Source organism: Dasypus novemcinctus, chromosome 12 (genome assembly GCF_030445035.2).
Source record: "Dasypus novemcinctus isolate mDasNov1 chromosome 12, mDasNov1.1.hap2, whole genome shotgun sequence".
NCBI lineage: Eukaryota > Metazoa > Chordata > Mammalia > Cingulata > Dasypodidae > Dasypus > Dasypus novemcinctus.
In genome coordinates this window covers 45,707,499-45,726,147 of record NC_080684.1, presented here as the reverse complement: position 1 = coordinate 45,726,147, position 18,649 = coordinate 45,707,499, and the positions used below count along the sequence as shown (strand labels likewise).

General features: G+C 39.1%; 1 protein-coding gene across 1 annotated transcript in view; it reads left to right on the top strand.

The window, feature by feature from the left end:
- C12H12orf56 (chromosome 12 C12orf56 homolog) overlaps positions 1-18,649 on the top strand; it is a 105,599-nt gene that overhangs the window by 66,945 nt on the left and 20,005 nt on the right. The window contains exons 6-7 of the mRNA XM_071218733.1: positions 7,671-7,744; positions 17,165-17,309. Of these exons, the coding sequence (XP_071074834.1) occupies positions 7,671-7,744; positions 17,165-17,309 (219 nt within the window). The remainder of the gene's footprint in view (positions 1-7,670; positions 7,745-17,164; positions 17,310-18,649) is intronic.

Below are 18,649 nucleotides of genomic sequence, written 5' to 3'. Positions count from 1 at the left end.
AAGTTCTTTCATTGCTAGAGTAACAATAGGTCTATAGTAAAATAACAGTAAGTCTATCTAGTCCATCGTTCATTCAACAATCCTGAGGATTCTGGGATAGTGATGCCCACTCCACTTCTAATTGAGAGGGGACTTAGAGCCTGTGGGGCTGTTGAATGTGACTATCTTACTTGCAGTTGTAGACTCTCTCTGTTCCTTGGGATGGTCTTTGTCCACCATCATCTCCTTGTTAGTTGTGCTGGGTGAGTCCAATGAACTGAAGAGTAGGTATTGCAACTCTGTTGATATTCAGAGCCTGACTGGCACATGGAAAGCCCAAAGATTTAAGTCTTTTGGACAAAAACCTGTCAACTCTAATACTAACTATAGGTTCAAATAGAAGGGGCAGAAGAGCCATGTGCAGGGAAACCACAACTGAGTCCAACTCCATCATACTGGGGAACATAAATTCCAAAGTAGGACCCACTGTCAGGGTGCCAAACTCCTCAACTGTCAGTCCTGTCTATAGTGTCTAGATATCTCCAGAGCCCTCAGGAGTCCCGCTATTTGAGGCGATATTTACTTTGGCAGTCAATGAGATCCTGCTGAGACGTGCATAAGCGTACCCTCTGGAATGACCTCCCGACTCACTTTCAAGTCTCTGAGCCATATAAATTCATTTGTCTTTACCCTTTCCCCCTTTTGCTAGAGGTCTTTTTCCAGTTGCATTGCTAGTTGGTGCTTTGTAGTAATTCCTTGGTGCCAGGGAGTCTTATCCCTTGGAATCATGTCCCATGCCAGGGAGAAAGCAATGCACTTACTTGCTGAGTTTGGCTTAGGGAGAGGCCATATTTTAGCGATAAGGAGGTTCTCAGGAGATTTATCTTTTTTTTTTTTTTTGTATTTGCATTTTAGCATCTGTAAGAAGTAAATGGATTTACATAACAAACTTTAGTATTGGCATTTATATTACCTATATAGTTAACTTTACCTCAGGTCTTTAATTTTTTATGCTGCTTTGAATCACTAAAGAACTCCCTATAGCATTGTTGTAGGGCATATCCAGCTAGTGTGGATCCTGGTTCTTGTTTTGGAGGGAGCAGAAAAATCCCTATGTACATCTGAGAACATGTATATCTAGCCCAGTCTGTCTAGTAGTGATCTGAGAAACTCACCATCCTAGAATCACTCTGTGTGTAGAAGGTGGCTCATGGAATTCCAGAATGCTGTGGGAGAGTAGTCAAGTGATCCCAGGGAAAAGGGAATGCTGGGTATAGGATAGATAGTGCAGTGTCTGAGACTATAAGGAAATAATTTCCTGTGGAAGAGGGAACATTCATATCCATGTAAATGAGGGAATTCCTAGGGCCAAATGCACAAGCCCAAGACAAGATGCATGTGCAGAAAGAACCAGGGAGGACCCTACATCTTGGCCAGGAGCTATTCTATAAATTCATTGTATGGGTAAGCACTGAAAGAGAGCACTCACACAGGTCAATATGCAAAGACTGGGAAAGTGTTTTCTTTTTTATCTTCTTTTATTTTTTCCTAGCTTCTGGCAAGAAAAGCTGTCATGACACTAGCTGGATACAAGCTTAAGATGCCTAACAGATACCTCAGAGTCTAAACTCCAGTGATAACATATTAAAAGATCAAAATGTCCAGGTTTCAAGAGGTGGCATTGGATTGGGAAAAGTGGACATGGTGGACGATGGGTATGGGGAAAGGCAGGAAGAGATGAGAGGTGGAGGCGTCTTTGGGACATGGAGCTGCCCTGGATGGTGCTTCAGAGGTAATCACCGGACATTGTAAATCCTCACAGGGCCCACTGGATGGAATGGAGGAGAGTATGGGCCATGATGTGGACCATTGACTGTGAGGTGCAGAGGTACCCAAAGATGTACTTACCAAATCCAATGGATGTGTCATGATGATGGGAACGAGTGTTGTTGGGGGGGGGAAAGGGGGGGTGGGGGGTGGGGCTGAATGGGACCTCACATATATATTTTTAATGTAATATTATTACAAAGTCAATAAAAAAAAAATTGGGATTACAAACTTTCAGGAAGTGCACACTATTACTGTAAACTCTGAAAGATAAAACAGAATAAATAAACAACAAATAAATGCATTGAAAAAAAAAACAAAAAACCAAAATGTCCAGGTTTCAACAAAAGGTCACAAAACATACAAAGAACAGGACGTGATAGCCCAGGTAAAGGAGATTAATGCATTACCATCCATCATTTAGGAGGACCCAACCTGGGACATACCAAAGACTTTTAAAAAGTGATCCTAAATATGCTTAATGAGCTAAAAGAAAATATGAATAAAGAACTAAAGGAAATCAGGAAAACAACAGAAGAACATGAAGAGACTCAACAGACAGATGGAAATTATGAAGAAATGAAAAATACCCTACAGAGGCTAATAGCAGATTGGAGCTGGCAGAAGAAAGTATCAGAGAACTTAAAGATAAGTCAATAGAAATCATCCTGTCTGTGGAGCAGAAAAAAAAAGTGAACAGAGCCTGAGGAACCTATGGGACACCATCAAATGTACCAATATACACATGGGTATCCCAGAGGGAGAAGAAAGACAGAATGGAGCAGAGAGAATGTTCAAGGAAGTAATGGCTGAAAACTTAACAAATAGAACAAAAGACAGAAATATACATATCCAAGATGCTCAACAAACTCTAAACAGGATAAATACAAATAGGCCCACACTATACCATGTGTAGCAGTTTGATATAATTAATGAATTCCAAAAAGAAATATTGGATTATGCTTGTAATCCGATCTGTACCTGGGCATGATTGAGTTATGATTAGGGCATTGAGTCCCCACCCCTTGGGGACTCACAGATAAAAGGCATGGCGAAGAACAGAGTTGAGGGCTTTTAATGTTGCATGTTTGATTTCGGAGTTTGAAGCTGAAGACTTAAACTGGAGCCCTGGGAAGTAAGCACGCAGAGGAAAGAGAAGCCAGCCCCAGGAAGGAAAGAACTTTGAAGCCAGAGTAAAGCAAGCCCCAGGAACATAGGAACCCAGGAAGCCTAAACCCTCACAGACGTCAGCAGCCATCTTGCTCCAAACAGACTTTGATGAGGGAAGTAACATAAGCTTTATGGCCTGGTATCTGTAAGCTCCTACCCCAAATAAATACCCTTTATAAAAACCAACCAATTTCTGGTATTTTGCATCAGCACCCCTTTGGCTGACTAATACACCATTTTATAATCAAACTGTCAAATTCCAAAGATTAAGAGATAATCCTGAAGGCCACAAAAGAGAAGTAATATATCACATACAAGGAACCATACATAAGAATAAGTGCCCGTTTCTCATCAGAAACCATGGAGGCAAGAAGGCAGTGGGATAATGTATCTAAAATGCTGAAAGCAAAAATTGTCAACCAAGAATTATATATCCAGCAAGACTGTCTTTCAAAAATGAGGGAGCAATAAGGAGCAGATGTTGCTCAAGTGATTGAGCACCTGCTTCCCATGTACAAGGTCCCAGGTTTGATCCCTGGTCCCGCCTTTAAAAAAAAAGAGAAGAGGGAGAGATGAGACATTTCCACATAAATAAAAGCTGAGGGACTTTTGACACCACCCGTTTAGCCTGCCAAGAAATGCTAAAGGGAGTTCTGCAGGTTGAAAGGAAAGGACAGCAGACAATTGACTGAAGCCACAGGAAGAAATAAAGATCTAAGGTAAAGATAATGACATGGGTAAATATAAATACCAGTACTATTGTATTTTTTATTTGTAACTCTACTTTTTACTTCCTAAAGGATCTAGAAGACAAATGCATAAGTTTAATGATAAATCAATGGTTTGGGACTCATAATGTATAATTATACAATTTGTGACAAGACCTTCATAAAAGTGGCAGGGGGGACATAGAGCTAAAGAACATAGTTTATGTGTACTACTGATGTTAAGCTGGTACCAAAGCAAATGAGATCATTGTCGATTTAGGATGTTATAGATAAGGCCCATGATAACCACCAAGAAAACAGAGAATAAGCAAACTCATAGAGACAGAAAGTAAAGTACACGTTACCAGGGGTGGGAGAAGGGGCAATAGGGAGTGTACAAGTCAGGGTTCTTTAGAGAAACAGAATCAACAGGAGATATGTCAATAGCATCGATTTTATAAGTCTCTCACGTGACCGTGGGATGCACAAGTCCAGGTTCCGCAGGCAGGCTGCAAACCAGGGCTCTGATGAAAGTCCAACTAAGGTTCTTCATGAGCTTCCGGGAGATGTTGACTGTCCAAAGACAAGCTGGGAAATTTCTCTCTGAATGCTGAAGTCACTTCCCCTTTTAAGGCATTCAATTGATTAGATAAAGTGTCACTCATTGCTGATGGTGTTCTCCCTGACTGGTGTAGATGTAATCAGCTATCTATGCAGTAAAGTCACTGGTAACTAAAGTCAATAAAGGTCCTTGTGTTACACTTAGCCCAGTGCTTGCTTGACCAAACAACTGGGCACAATTACCTGGCTGAGTTGATATATTAGCCTAACCATCACAGGGAGTTAATGCAAAATGAATGTAGTGTTTCTGTTTGGGGTAAAAGGAAAGTTCTAGTAATGGATGGTGGTCTGTGTACTGTAGCACTGTAAGTGCGATTAATCCTATTAAATGGGATGCTTGGGAGGGGTTGGGATGGTAATATTTGTTGTATGTATGTTTCCAGAATTTAAAAAGAGAAACTAAAAATATAAGTAATGATAATTACTCACAATACATGATAGTGGATATGATCTAAGAATGGAGGACAAAAGGCTCAAAGGAACCTTACTGGGATATTATTAAAAAATTGGAATATAGAATGTAAGCTTCCTATCAATGTTAAATTGAACTTGATAACTGTACTTAAGGTGATTACATAAGTGATTATCATTATTTGTAGGAAATATACATGGAAGTATTATGTGTTCAAGGAGCATGAAGGTAGGTAGATAGGTAGGCAGATAGATAGATAGATAATAGATAGATAGATAGATAGATAGATAGATAGATAGATAGATAGATAGGGTAAAGATGGCAAAATGTTAAAATTGGTAGATTTGGGTATCTGGTGGGAGGTGTGTTGTAGTTCTTTATATGGGATTTGTATTATTTTTGCAGCTATCCTGTAAGTTTGAAATTATTTCAAAATTTTAAAAAATCTTTAACGTTCCATTCCTTGAAAGACTGAAAATAAAATCAGTAAATATTTCATATATAAATGATGATTCAAGTAAACATTCTAGGAAGAATAAGAAATTAATTCAACATAAGTATTTTGAAAGTTATGATTTTTTGGTGACATTGAATTTCATGATGAGTACTGGTGATATCTCCATAGATTTTAGGAAATTGAAAGTACAAAACGTCTCTCCAAGACTTATCTTGGGTTAACTGATCCCTTGTGCTTTGAAATCCAGAGTGATTTTTCATGTTAAGGTAGGAAATACTGCCGAGAAAAGGAATTGGGCATCTGTAACTCTCTATATATTCTCAGGTAAAATTAATTTAAACCATCCAATGAGAAATTAGTATCCATCCTGATTTTAAGGATTTCTAAAGGATGAGTCTCCTTCAATAACAAATTTTATCTGTAATTTTCACCCAAAATAATTACATCTGGATTGTTTAACATCTCAGATTCTACAAATATAAAATGTATCAAGTCTTTACCCTTTATATGTTGCTAGGAAGCTAAAGAACTAAGGAATACCCCAAATAAAATATTAGATTTAAGGCAAGCATATACATCTAGACGGGGGGGGGGGGGGGGGCAGCTTAAAAAAAAAAATAGAACACTGAGGAAAGTAGCAGGAAAAAGCACATACTCCCTATATTAGTCAGCCAAAGCAGTGCTGATACAAAGTACCAGAACTCTATTGGCTTTTTAAGGGGTATTTATTTGGGATAGAAGCTTACAGAAAGTTATTTCCCTCACCAAAGTCTGTTGCTACATGTTGGAGCAAGATGGCTGCAGGTCCCTGCGAGGGTTCAGCCCTCCTCTTCCTACTAAAGCTCCGTGGTCCCAGCTCCTTCCGTTCTTAGCTGTAGGTTAACAGCATAAGGCTTGTCTCTCTCCCAGGGGCCCATTTCTTTCTAGGCTTTCTCAGTTCTTCAGGGCTCTGGTCTCCTCAGGCGAATGGCTTGGCTCTCTCCCTGGGGCTCCAGCATCTAAAACTTCAACTCTATCCTCTGCTGTGTCATTTTCTTTGTGAGAACTTGCTCACCAAAGAGGCAAGGACTCAATGTCCTACTGACATGGCCAAATAAAAGCCTTAATCATGATTTAATCAAGTAAAAGTGAAACCTCTGAATTTAATATAATCTAATATGCCTAGAGGAACGGACCAGTTTACAAACACAATCCATTATCTGTTTTTGGAGCCCATAAACAATACTAAACTGCCACACTCCCCGTACCATCCCGCCCCACTTGATAGAAAAGATTAAGACAGAGGGAAGGGGATGTGGCTCAAGTGATAGAGCTTCTGCCTACCATATGGGAGGACCTGGGTTTGCTCCCTGGGGCCTCCTAGTGAAAAGAAGAGAAAGCATGTCTGCGTGGTAAGCCAGTACCCACGCAAGTGCCCGTGTGGTGAGCCAGTGCCCTGCGCAAGTGAGTCATGCAGCAAGATGATGAAGCATTGAAAGAGATGGGGAGAGTCAAGGTGAAGCGCAGCAAAAACCAGGAATTGAGGTGGCACAATGACAAGGAACCCCTCTCCCCATCAGAGGTCTACAGGATCAAATCCCGGTGAATCCTAGAGGAGAGAAAATGAGAAGAGACGACAACACGGACAGCAAAAACAGCAGGGCGGGAGGAGGGGAAGAGGGAAAATAAATAAATAAATCTTAAAAAAAAAAAAAAGATTAAGACAGAGGTAAGTAAGCCTGTTTGGAGTTGTAAATCAGCAGTATTTCAGAAATTTCTCTGACCTATTTGCTTTAACATAAATTTTTTAAAAAACCGATAACATAAATAAAAGATTATTTAGAGAAGTTGCTAAACAATACATGTCTATTTGTTTGGAGGACCCAGAATAGAGGGGAAATGGCAACTCTAAAGATTTAAGGAAAAAATAACCCAAATGTCTATTAATAGGGAAACAGTTAACAAAATTATAATATATATGTGATATGAAATACTAATCATTAAAAAGATTGAGACACATCTGTATGTACAGACATGGAAAGTTACCCACCATATATTAAATGTGAAAAGCAAGTTGCAGATTAATATATGTAATTATTTAATATTAAGTATATATTATAAATAAAAATGGTAAAATTAATGTGCTTTGATATGATTGGAAGGATTTAAACCAAACTGGTCATAGAAAAGCACTTTGAATAGTAGAATATAAGAGGGAAAGAGAAAAACAGAACTTTCATTTTTCACTTATTTCTGTACTGTTTGATTTTGATAAATGATTTTATAATGAACACACGTTATATTTAAGATTATAAAAACTATATGAGGAAAAATTCCCCATGGGGTTATCAGACACTGGAATGAGTTACAGAAGCAAGTCATGACTACAGAAGGGGTTAAAAGGCAGGTATATAAAATTGACTAACAGTAAGCAGAATTGATTTTCAGCTTTTTCATTACGATAGAGATTTTTTTTACACAAAAATTCTAACTATTGCTACTTTTTCCCTTCTTTCAGAAAGCTACTCTTTTACAAGATCCTCTATATGCTAGTGACCTTGATCCTTCAATTGGAAGTCAACAGCCATATAGGTAAGGGGTAACAATATATACTCTTCCCATTGCCTTTCCGCACTCTGTTGCTGGCTATCACATTTTTACAGCTACCTCAACTCGGCCATGAATTTACCCACTGGACATCACCTCTTGATGTGTCCCAGGAAGCTAAAATGCAGCATATTCAAACAGTACTCAGCTTTTTCCTTCTTGGTCCCGACCTTCCTAAGACCTGGGTATCATCCTTAACGCCTCTCTTTCCTTCACCATCCCCCACATCCAGCCAATCAGCCCATGATCTATGGTGCTTCTTTGGGATACTGATTTAGTCTGCCAGGCTACTGTGACAGATATACAATCGGTTGGTTTAAACAACAAGCTCATGGTTGCAGAGGCTAGACAGCCAAAATCAAGGCGTCAGCAATGCGATACTTTCTCCTCGAAGCTGGTAGCCTTCTGTGCTGACTTGCTGCAATCCTTGGGGTTCCGTTGCCTCCTGTCACATGGGGATGTCTCTCTCCCTGTGTCTGCTCTTCTAGTTTCCCAACTTCAGGCTTCTGCTTTCTGTCCATGGCTTTCTCTGAATAATTTTGTCCGAATTTCTTCTGCTTATAGAGGAGTCCAGTAATACGGATTAAGGCCTACCTTGATTCAGTTAGACTACACCTTAAATAATAATAACATTTTCCCAAAGTCCTAATTACACTTGAATTTGTATCCACAGGAACACAGATTAAAATAATGTCTTTTGTTGAAGTACATAATTCAATCTATTGCAGAAACCATCCACTCCTTTCCACTGCCTCTCATTTAGGCCCAGTTATCTCTATGATATGATATCTATGGACTCCTATGATATTTTGCTACTTGGCCTTTCTGCCTTCATTCTTGCCCTCTCTAGTCTATTCTCCATTGCACTCAGAGAAATCTTTCCAAAGCACAAATGTGGTCATGTAACTACCTCCTTTGAATGACTCCCTGTTGCCTTTAGGAGAAGTCTAAACTCGCTATCAGTTTACAAGGACTTCATGACCTGTCTCTTTATTTTTCCATCCTCAACAACTGTCTGCTCCCTCACTTCCTGCGTTTGGGTTCCTGTTGCAAATGAACTTGTTGCAGTTTTGAGAAAACTCCCTTTTCCTTTCTGAGCTCTAAAATATGTGGCCCCTCTTCTGGAACCCTACTCTCTATTGTTCTTCCCCTTCCTGGGTAACTTCAGCTTATCAAATCTTAGTTTCTAAAAATCTCTTCTTGAGCCCTCAAAACTAAGTTAGGATAGATAGATAGAATTCACAAAATTCTATGCTTATGTATCTGTATTATGATTATTTGTTTATCTGATTATATGCTGCCTTATTATGAAGTAGCGTTCTTGAGGGCAGGGACTTGTACCATGTCTCCTGGCACGTATGAGGCTGCCAATTAGCCTTCACAGAATGAATGAATAAGTGGGCTAGACTAGAGGCTGGAACCAAATGATAAAGGGCCTTACATACGAGGCAAAGGAGTTTGGATTTTATCCAAATTTCGTAGTACTGTTGTGCTCATACCACAGACTGCCTTATGAGTAGTTACTATGACATAACTATTTCTTCCTGTAGGTTGTGAGCCCCTAAAAGGCAAGAAGTGCGTCTTATTAATCATTTTGTCTTCCTTAATTAAAATAGCACTTTTCACACAGTAAGCATGTTAGTTGATATTTTGATATCAAGGAAGTTATCAGTAACTTTTGAGCAGTTGACATATTATGGAGGTATATTGGGATTTATGTAAAGTGTAGTAAATGAGCTAAGAGTAAGTTAATTTTAAAAGATGCGTATTTCTTTTAATGCATGTTAAGATTCCTTGCAGGAAAAACTGATTCTAGTTCTGGGACTGGAAATATACAAAATGAGTCTGAGATAGCTTGTTGTGCCAGAAAGCAAAGCCTAAAGGACAAAGGAGCCCAAAAGGTGGGGCTCCCAGTGGCCAAAGATGGGGCAACTTGAACATCAGAAAAAATGATTGAGGTGATTGAAATACGTTGAATATATAAAAATTTAGAAGTGTACAATGATATGAGAGAACAAGAAAGCCCCCTACCACATAAAGAAATAAAAACTCATTGAACTCCATTAAAAGTAGATAAGACTCCTGGGGATGAGCCTCCCTAGCACCGAGAGAATACTACCAATCACTAACTGGAGAAGCAACTAGAAAAAGACCTCAAATAAAAGGGTCAACTCAGGGAAGCAGACTTGGCCCAGTGGTTAGGGCATCCATCTACCACATGGGAGGTCCATGGCTCAAACCCCGGGCCTCCTTGACCCATGTGGCCCATGCGCACTGCTGATGCATGCAAGGAGTGCGGTGTCACGCGGGGGTGTCCCCGTGTAGGGAAGCCTCATGCGCAAGGAGTGCGCCCTATCAGGAGAGCTGCCCAGCGCCAAAGAAAGTGCAGCCTGCCCAGGAATGGCGCCACACACACGGAGAGCTGACCCAACAAGATGACGCAACAAAAAGAGACACAGATTCCCATGCGGCTGACAACAACAGAAGCGGACAAAGAAGAACACACAGCAAATAGACACAGAGAACAGACAACTGGGGGCGGGGGGAAGGGGAGGGAAATTTTATAAAAAAGGGTCAACTCAGACCAACAGAATATCTCAGCCTACATGTTGGATTAAGTGTTAAAAACTGGTCTTTGACTTTGAATAAAAGGAGAAATGGCAATGACAAATTAGTTGATATGACTAAGAGTCTTCCAGAAAGAGTTAGGAGGTCATTAGAGGGGTCATGCTTATGCACACCTCAGCAGGACCCCAGAAAAAGCCAAAGTAGATACAAACCTAGGTAGTGGTTCTCCTGAAGGCTACAGAGATCCACAGGGTATACAGTCATGGAAGATAGGATTTGGAGCTCTGTGCCATGTCAGAGGGCCCTACTTTGGAATTTGTGTTCCTGAGTGTGATGGAGCTGGACTCAGATGTGACTTTTCTACACATGCCTCTTCTGTCACTTTTATTGAACCCAAGTCAGCTAACAGGGAGGTGAAGATGGTCAACCACCACACCAGGGAATCAAGAATGCCTATAACTGTAAGCAGAGGAATTGCATCCATCATCCATGTGGAATCTAAGCCCCCTCTTGATCTAGAGGTGGAGAGGACATCACCATCCCAGGGTCCACAGAATGGAGGAATAAAATATGGACTAGAGTGGATTTACTGATATTCTACTATAAAACTATTGTGACGAGTAATAGAAGAAATTTTAGCATCAAGGTAGAGTAAGTGGCCACAGTAGTTGCTGAGGGCCGAAAGAGGGTAGAAGAGATGTGATGTGGGGCATTTTTGGGATTTTGAGTTGTCCTTAATGATGTTGCAGGGTCAGATGCTGGACTTTATATATCCTGCCTTAACCCACTGAATGTACTGGGAGAGAGTGCGAACTACAGGGTAAACTATTATCTGTGTAGTGCAGCAGTGCCCCAAAACGTGTTTGCCGAGTATGATGAGTATGCCACAATGATGAGGGAGGTTGTTGGTGTGGGAGGAGTGGGGTCAGGGGGATGGGGGGTATACAGGAACATCTTATATTTTTTAATGTAACTTTTTTTGTGTGATGTGTATATCTTCAAAAAAATACAATTTACAAAAATGATGTGGTGAGGAGTGGGTTATATGGGAACCTCTTATGGTTTTTATTTAATGTTTTTTAATGTAACATTCCTTGTGATCTATTAACTTTAATTTAAAAAAAATAAAAAAAAGTCGTAAGACAAAAAAAAAAAAAAAAGAAAGTAGAAATTGAAATTAAAAAACCAAAACAATGGGAAGCGAACTTGGCCCAATGGATAGGGTGTCCGTCTACCACATGGGAGGTCTGTGGTTCAAACCCCGGGCCTCCTTGACCTGTGTGGAGCTGACCTATGCACGGTGCTGATGCACGCAAGGAATGCTGCGCCACACAGAGGTGTCCCCCGCGTAGGGGAGCCCCACGCACAAGGAGTGCGCCCTGTAAGGAGAGCCGCCCAGTGTGAAAGAAAGTGCAGCCTGCCCAAGAATGGCACCGCACACACGGAGAGCTGACACAGCAAGATGATGCAACAAAAAGAAACACAGATTCCTGGTGCCACTGATAAGGATAGAAGCGGTCACAGAAGAGCAAACAGCGAATGGACACAAAAGAGCAGACAGTGGGGGGCAGGGAGGGGAGGGGAGAGAAATAAATAAAAAATAAATCTTTAAAAAAAAAACAAAGCAAAAAAAAGGTAGATAAGGCATCAATTTCTCACTCTGCAGATCAGCAAATAAAATAAATATCTCTCCTGTCTTTCCCTATGAACTGCATTTCAGGGTAACCAAGGAGCCCTAGCTGATGAGGGAAACTCCTTTTTACAAATGTTTTAGTTCTTTCTCTGTACTCATTCCATATATAAAGGATTCCAGTAAAAGGATTAAGACCCATCCTGAATGAAGTGGGATTACACCTCAATTGATGAAGCCTCGTCAAAAGGTCATTCTTATAATGGGTCCACATCCAATGGATTAACTTCAAGAACACATTTTTCTGGGGTTCATACAACTCTAAACCACTACAACAGAAGTTCAGTGAAAAGTGTAGAAGGTTTAACAGAATTAGAAAAGTACCATTTTGCAACCTCTAATGATATAATAGATTCATGAAACAATTCTAATTGGATGAAACCATTAGATAGAAAAGTAAAGAGGAACTTCAATCTAGAGGAATCATGTTGTAAATAACAAAACCCACTGATCAGAATTAGCATCACCAATGTGGGACCACCACACTGTGTTTGCCTCTTTTTTTGATATAACAGAAATACACAGCAACACCTATGAAGTATCTTTTTTTTAAAAAAAGATTTATTTATTTATTTATTTATTTCTCTCCCCTTCTCTCCCCCACCCCAATTGTCTGTTCTCTGTGTCTATTTGCTGCGTGTTCTTTGTCTGCTTCTGTTGTTGTCAGCGGCACGGGAATCTGTGTTTATTTTTGTTGCATCATCTTGGTGCGTCAGCTCTCCGTGTGTGTGGTGCCATTCCTGGGCAGGCTGCACTTTCTTTCGCACTGGGCGGCTTTCCTTACAGGACGCACTCCTTGCGCGTGGGGCTCCCCTATCCGGGGGACACCCCTGTGTGGCAGGGTACTCCTTGCATGCATCAGCACTGCGCATGAGCCAGCTCCACACAGGTCAAGGAGGCCCGGGGTTTGAACCGCAGACCTCCAATGTGGTAGACAGACGCCCTAACCACTGGGTCAAGTCCACTCTTTGTTAAAACAATTAAACCTGAATCTCACTTAAAAGTGTGTGTGTATGCATATGTGTATACGTAAAGGAATAGATAAAACAAGATAGACAAAATGTTGAAAATTATTAAAGCTAGGTGATGAGTATATGGGGATTCCTTATGTTTTCTCCATTGCTATGTATGTTTGAAATTTTTCATACTAAAAGTTTTTTTTAGGTGAAACTTGTGTTTGTTATTGTTTGTAAGTAAAAACAAGTACATCGAAGTTAATGAACCATTATTTAACTTAAATTTCAAAACTAAACCTCACTTGTTCGAAGCTCACTAGGGGACAATGGTGTTTTAACATTTTTGTAAGTGAAATCAAGTACATAGAAGTGAATGAAGCCTTATTTCACTTCATTTTTAAAACTGAACATTGTTTTCAGAGCTCACTAGGTGAAACTAGTATTTTAACAGTGCTTTTACATCTATATAAGTACATAGAAGTGAATGAAACATGCTATTTCACTTAGAGGTTTTTTGCAGCTTTTTTTTTTTGAGTTTATTTTGTACATTTAATAATTTAAAATATCAACAATAATTTAAAAAGAAAAAAGATGCAGTTGAATAAAAATATACATTTCTCAATTAAATGTACTGGACACAAATTTTTTTAAAACATAGTGTTACACAATATATTTCATTCATAGTAATGCAATCATATAGTATTTGTCCTTTTGTGTCTGGCTTGCTTCTCTTCAACATAAATGTCATACTAAAAGATTTTAAGAGGCTTACAGATAATAAGTAGTTTATTTAAATCCTAATTTCAATAAAGCAAATATAAAAAGACAAGAGATACATTTGAATATGGACTGCGTGTTAGAGAATACCAGAGAATTATTGGTAAATTCCTTGGGTATGTTGATGATTTTGTAAGAAAATGTACATTTTACTTACAGCTGCATTTTGAAGTACGTAGGGGTTAAATGACATAATCTGTAGGATTTCTTATAAAAAGATGGTTATATAGATAGCTTAGAATTTCTACATATTTTCAAATGTTTACTCTAAAAAAGTACATTTTAATTTTGGTACTTTATTTAAAGTAATTTTAAAGCTAGTTGTATAATAAAACAGATCCTAACTTTGTATAGGTATAGCTTGAAATTTATCCCCGCTGGCAAGAAGGAGAGTTCTGCTACTTTCCTGACTCAGGAAAAACATATTTATTGCAAAGTTAGTTCATGAGTGCAACATATTTGAAATGCAGTGAATTAAAATGTACTATGAGGAATGCAAAGAAATAGTCTCTACATGCCAGGTATCTTCAGTTTAAAAGGAGTAAATATGCTTTGGGTTTTCAAATATGACAGTTCTCTAACATAACCATTGTGAACAAAATACAGAGCACTTCTGAGATAATGTATGTGGAACCTTTTCCAGTTGCAAAGCTTCATACAAATAAATGTAAGGGATTATTTATAGCAAATGACTAAATAAATGAAAAATACAGGAAAAGTACAGCTTATCATTAGTTTAAGAATTCTTGCAATTATTTTTGTGAACTTATGTCTTCTAGCTGATGAAAATATAGAAAATATAGAAAACCAGAGTATTTTGACACTAGACTTATTTAAATTAGGCAAAGGAAGTTTATCATCCACATAAAAACAAATGTTCTCTAAATGTTCAGAGAAACTGTGATTCTAAATAATTTATCTGTAGAAATATAAAATGCCCACTCTAATTTGCTTTTATGATATACATGAGACCTCAATTTATATATGAATTGTGTTTTTTTTAAGATTTTATTTATTTATTTCACTCCCCATCCCTCCATCCCCCCTGTTCTCTGCTTTCTGTGTTCATTTGCTGTGTATTTGTCTGTGTATGCTTGAATTCTCATTAAGTGGCTCTGGGAACTGATCCTGGGGACTTCCAGAGTGGGAGAAAGGAGATCATTCTCTTGTGCCACCTCAGCTCTGTGATTTACTGTGTCTGTTACTGTCTCTCCTCTGTATTTCTTTTTGTTGCATCATCTTGCTGCGCCAGCTCTCCGTGTGGGCCAGCTCTCCACACAGGCCAGCTTGCCTTCACCAGGAGGCCCTGGGCATCAAACCCTGGACCTCCTATATGGTAGATGGGAGCCCAATTGTTTGAGCCACATCTGCTTCCCTACAAATTGATTTTTGGTATGAAGAGATTAGTGTGGTTTTTTTCCCTATGAATTTTTTTGTCTTTTATTTAAAAATTAGTTTGTTATCAAAATCTATTATCATAGGTGGCAAAGGATTCAAAACAGTTTGTTTCTGTTATAGATGTAGCAAATTGCTGATTTCTAATAGGAAAATCTAGAAAATCAGTCTCAAAATAATTCTACTGATGCTCTACTTTTATTTGTGCTTTTGCCTTTTTTTTTTTTTAAAAGATTTATTTTTTTATTTATTTAATTCCCCTCCCCTCCCCTGGTTGTCTGTTTTCTGTGTCTCTTTGCTGCGTCTTGTTTCTTTGTCCGCTTCTGTTGTCGTCAGCGGCACGGGAAGTGTGGGCCGCGCCATTCCTCGGCAGGCTGCTCCCTCCTTCACGCTGGGCGGCTCTCCTTATGGGTGCACTCCTTGCGCGTGGGGCTCCCCTACGCGGGGGCACCCCTGTGTGGGGTGGCACTCCTTGCGCGCATCAGCACTGCACATGAGCCAGCTCCACACGGGTCAAGGAGGCCCGGGGCTTGAACCGCGGACCTCCCATGTGGTAGACGGACGCCCTAACCACTGGGCCAAAGTCCGTTTCCCGCTTTTGCCTTTCTAACAATGGGGTGGAACAGGGTTAGTGTGAATAAGAAGTGTGAAACAAGTACTAGGTTTGAGGGGGCACATTAGTTGTTGGTGGAATTAGGAAAAGTTGGAAGAAGGTATTACTCATTTCAGCTAAGCCAGCTTTTCCTTTAGTGTGGAATGCATATGGATTAGCAATGGGAGATGGTAGTACTCTGACATGGCATGGAATAACTTTAAATTTCACAGTAAGAAGGCAATTCTGTTTCATCGGATTTCATCAGGAACCTCTTTGCTCAATGTCAGTGTAGCTTTCTAACTCCTGCTCATATGCTTTTCCTCAAAGATAGGCCTCAGGCTCAGAGTTAGAATCTGTGTTGCATTCATACTATTTTCATAGTTATCTGATAGTTATGACAAGTGACAGTGGTTTTCCATGTAAAGGAATGCTGCAAAGTTTCCTTTATAAATAAACTTCTTTAAGCAAATCAAAATAAAACAAAAACAATGAGTTGATTTTAAAAAACCACTAAGCAAATAATATCATAGACGGTACATAGCTTATGATAAATGGTATATGAACAGTTCAAGTTTAGCAAACCTGACCTAGGCTATGAAACAGGGAGAAAAGTTTACAAGGGACAGTAAAGGCATTCCTAGCATGGGTATGGCTTGAGTAAAGGGGCTTACTCAAAAAGTATGCTTGAAGAGTAAGAAATAGTTCAATTTGTTAGGTATATACCCAGAAGAACTGAAAACAGGGACATGAGCAGATGTTTTTACAACAACGTTCATAGCAATATTATTCACACTAGCCAAAAGGTAGAAGCAACCCAGTGTCCACTGCAGCTGAAGGTAAAGCAAAATGTGGTATATCCATACAAGGGAATATTTTCAGTCATATAAAGGAATGAAGTTCTAATACATGCTACAACGTGGATGAATCTTGAAGGCATATTGAATGAAATAAGTCAGACACAAAAGGACATTATATGATTCACTTACATGAAATAAGAAATACTCAGAATGGTCAAATATATAGAGACAGAAAATAGATTAAATGTAACCAGGGGCTTGGGGAGAAAGGGGGAATGAGGAGTTATTGCTTAATGGGTACAGAATTTTTGTTCGTGTGATTAAAAAGTTTTGGTAAGGAATGGTGGTAATAAGACAACATTTTGTGAATGTAATTAATATTACTGAATTGTACACATGAAAATGGTTAAAATATGAAATTCTGTGTTGTATATATGTTACAATAAAAATAAAAATAAATAGCTCAATTTGGGGGGAGCAAGTTATTCTGGTGAGTAATACAGCATGAAGTACAAAACTATATCAAATTCCATTAGTAATAAAGTTTTACAAACCTGCCAATAAGCTGATATTCCTAAACTGCTGCTTATCACTTTTCAAATGGAAAATGCTCTTGTGTTTCTGTAGATCTGAGGAGAAAATTAAACACTTCAGTCAACTTAAATCTGAACTTTTTCTTAAAGACAATACTTTGAGGAAGATACTTTGTTTAATTACAGAACTTAAAATAGCAGCACAGAAAAACTTCATCCTGAAAAGGCTTTTCTGGAAAGTAGGTGTTTTGTTTTTATTTTTAATCTTTAAAACCTAATTCATCTATCAAATGTGGCATACTCAAGCCTAAATTAAAATATAAGTAAACATCACATATTCTGTTGTTTTTTAAATGTTGATTAAATTTAATGTGACCATATCGTAACACTTTGTGATGTAATCAGTAGTACATGTTTGGGGAGGAATGGGAGGAGAGGGGAGAGACAACAAAAAGAAAGCAGCTCACATGGCTAGGTGGTAAAATTAAAGAAAAGGGATAAAGGGCAAGGGTCTGGCATGTGAGATGTGTTATTACAGGAAGAGAGATGGGAAAGTAAGTTTCAAGAAGTTTTGCTGAAGGCTCCCCTACAGCAAAAACAGAATTTTAAAAAATTACTTTTGAGTGCAGGACGCTCTTCCTAGGTTACAGACGCTTCATTTTCAGTTTCGGGGGAAGATGTTGAGGAGCCCATGTGAGGACTGGTGTGGTGCTAATGGGCCCAGGTGAGCGGATGTGCCTGCCCAGGGTCCAGCTCACCACCGCATATGACAGTTGTAGCTATATGTTTTATCCGAATTTTGGCCAACAGTCTCAAACAGAGCTGCTACCATTTTACTGAGAACCTGTGAAATGCACACCTGGCCAAATACAAAGACAGTTCTGGTAATTTCTTAGATTTAGGTGCGTCTGTGAGGTGACTAACCATCCTCATTTGCTAGGCTAAGGTGATCAGCTGTCTCAGTTTGCCTAGAATTGAGGGATTACCCAGGTTGAGGGACTTACAATTTGAAAGCTGAGACAGTCCTGAGGAAACCAGGATCATTTGTCATCCTACTTAGAGCGCATATTGGCTGCAGAGAATAGTATGTCCCACAACATTGAAACTCCGGTAAGGATGATATAGCATGGCATAGTCCTAAAATTCTTGGTATTGGATAGACCCTGTTAGGAATGCAACTTCCAAGTTTTGACTCTAGACTTTAGAGGGTTATATGAAATACAAGGATAGACATCAAAGTACCCAACCAAGTTGATTATGAAGATGGCATAGTGGAATTTTCATGTGGAAAAGCTAAAGAAATTGGGATTATCTCCCATCCAAATAAATCCCTCCAGTCTATCCCCACGTAATCCCTAAACATGGTACTAGTTTAAACTATAGCCTGCTTGTGTGGGCTTGCTTACTCAAAAACCTCTTGTGGCTCTCCCTACTAAATTAAGTACCAACACTCTGACTTTGGCATTTAAGTCTCTTCACTAATATCCTTTATAACAGATTCTGAATTTGTTATTTTAGTAGGGTGAGGTTATCAGGAAGGGGCCAACATCTGGGAGAATGAATCCAGCTATAAATGTCC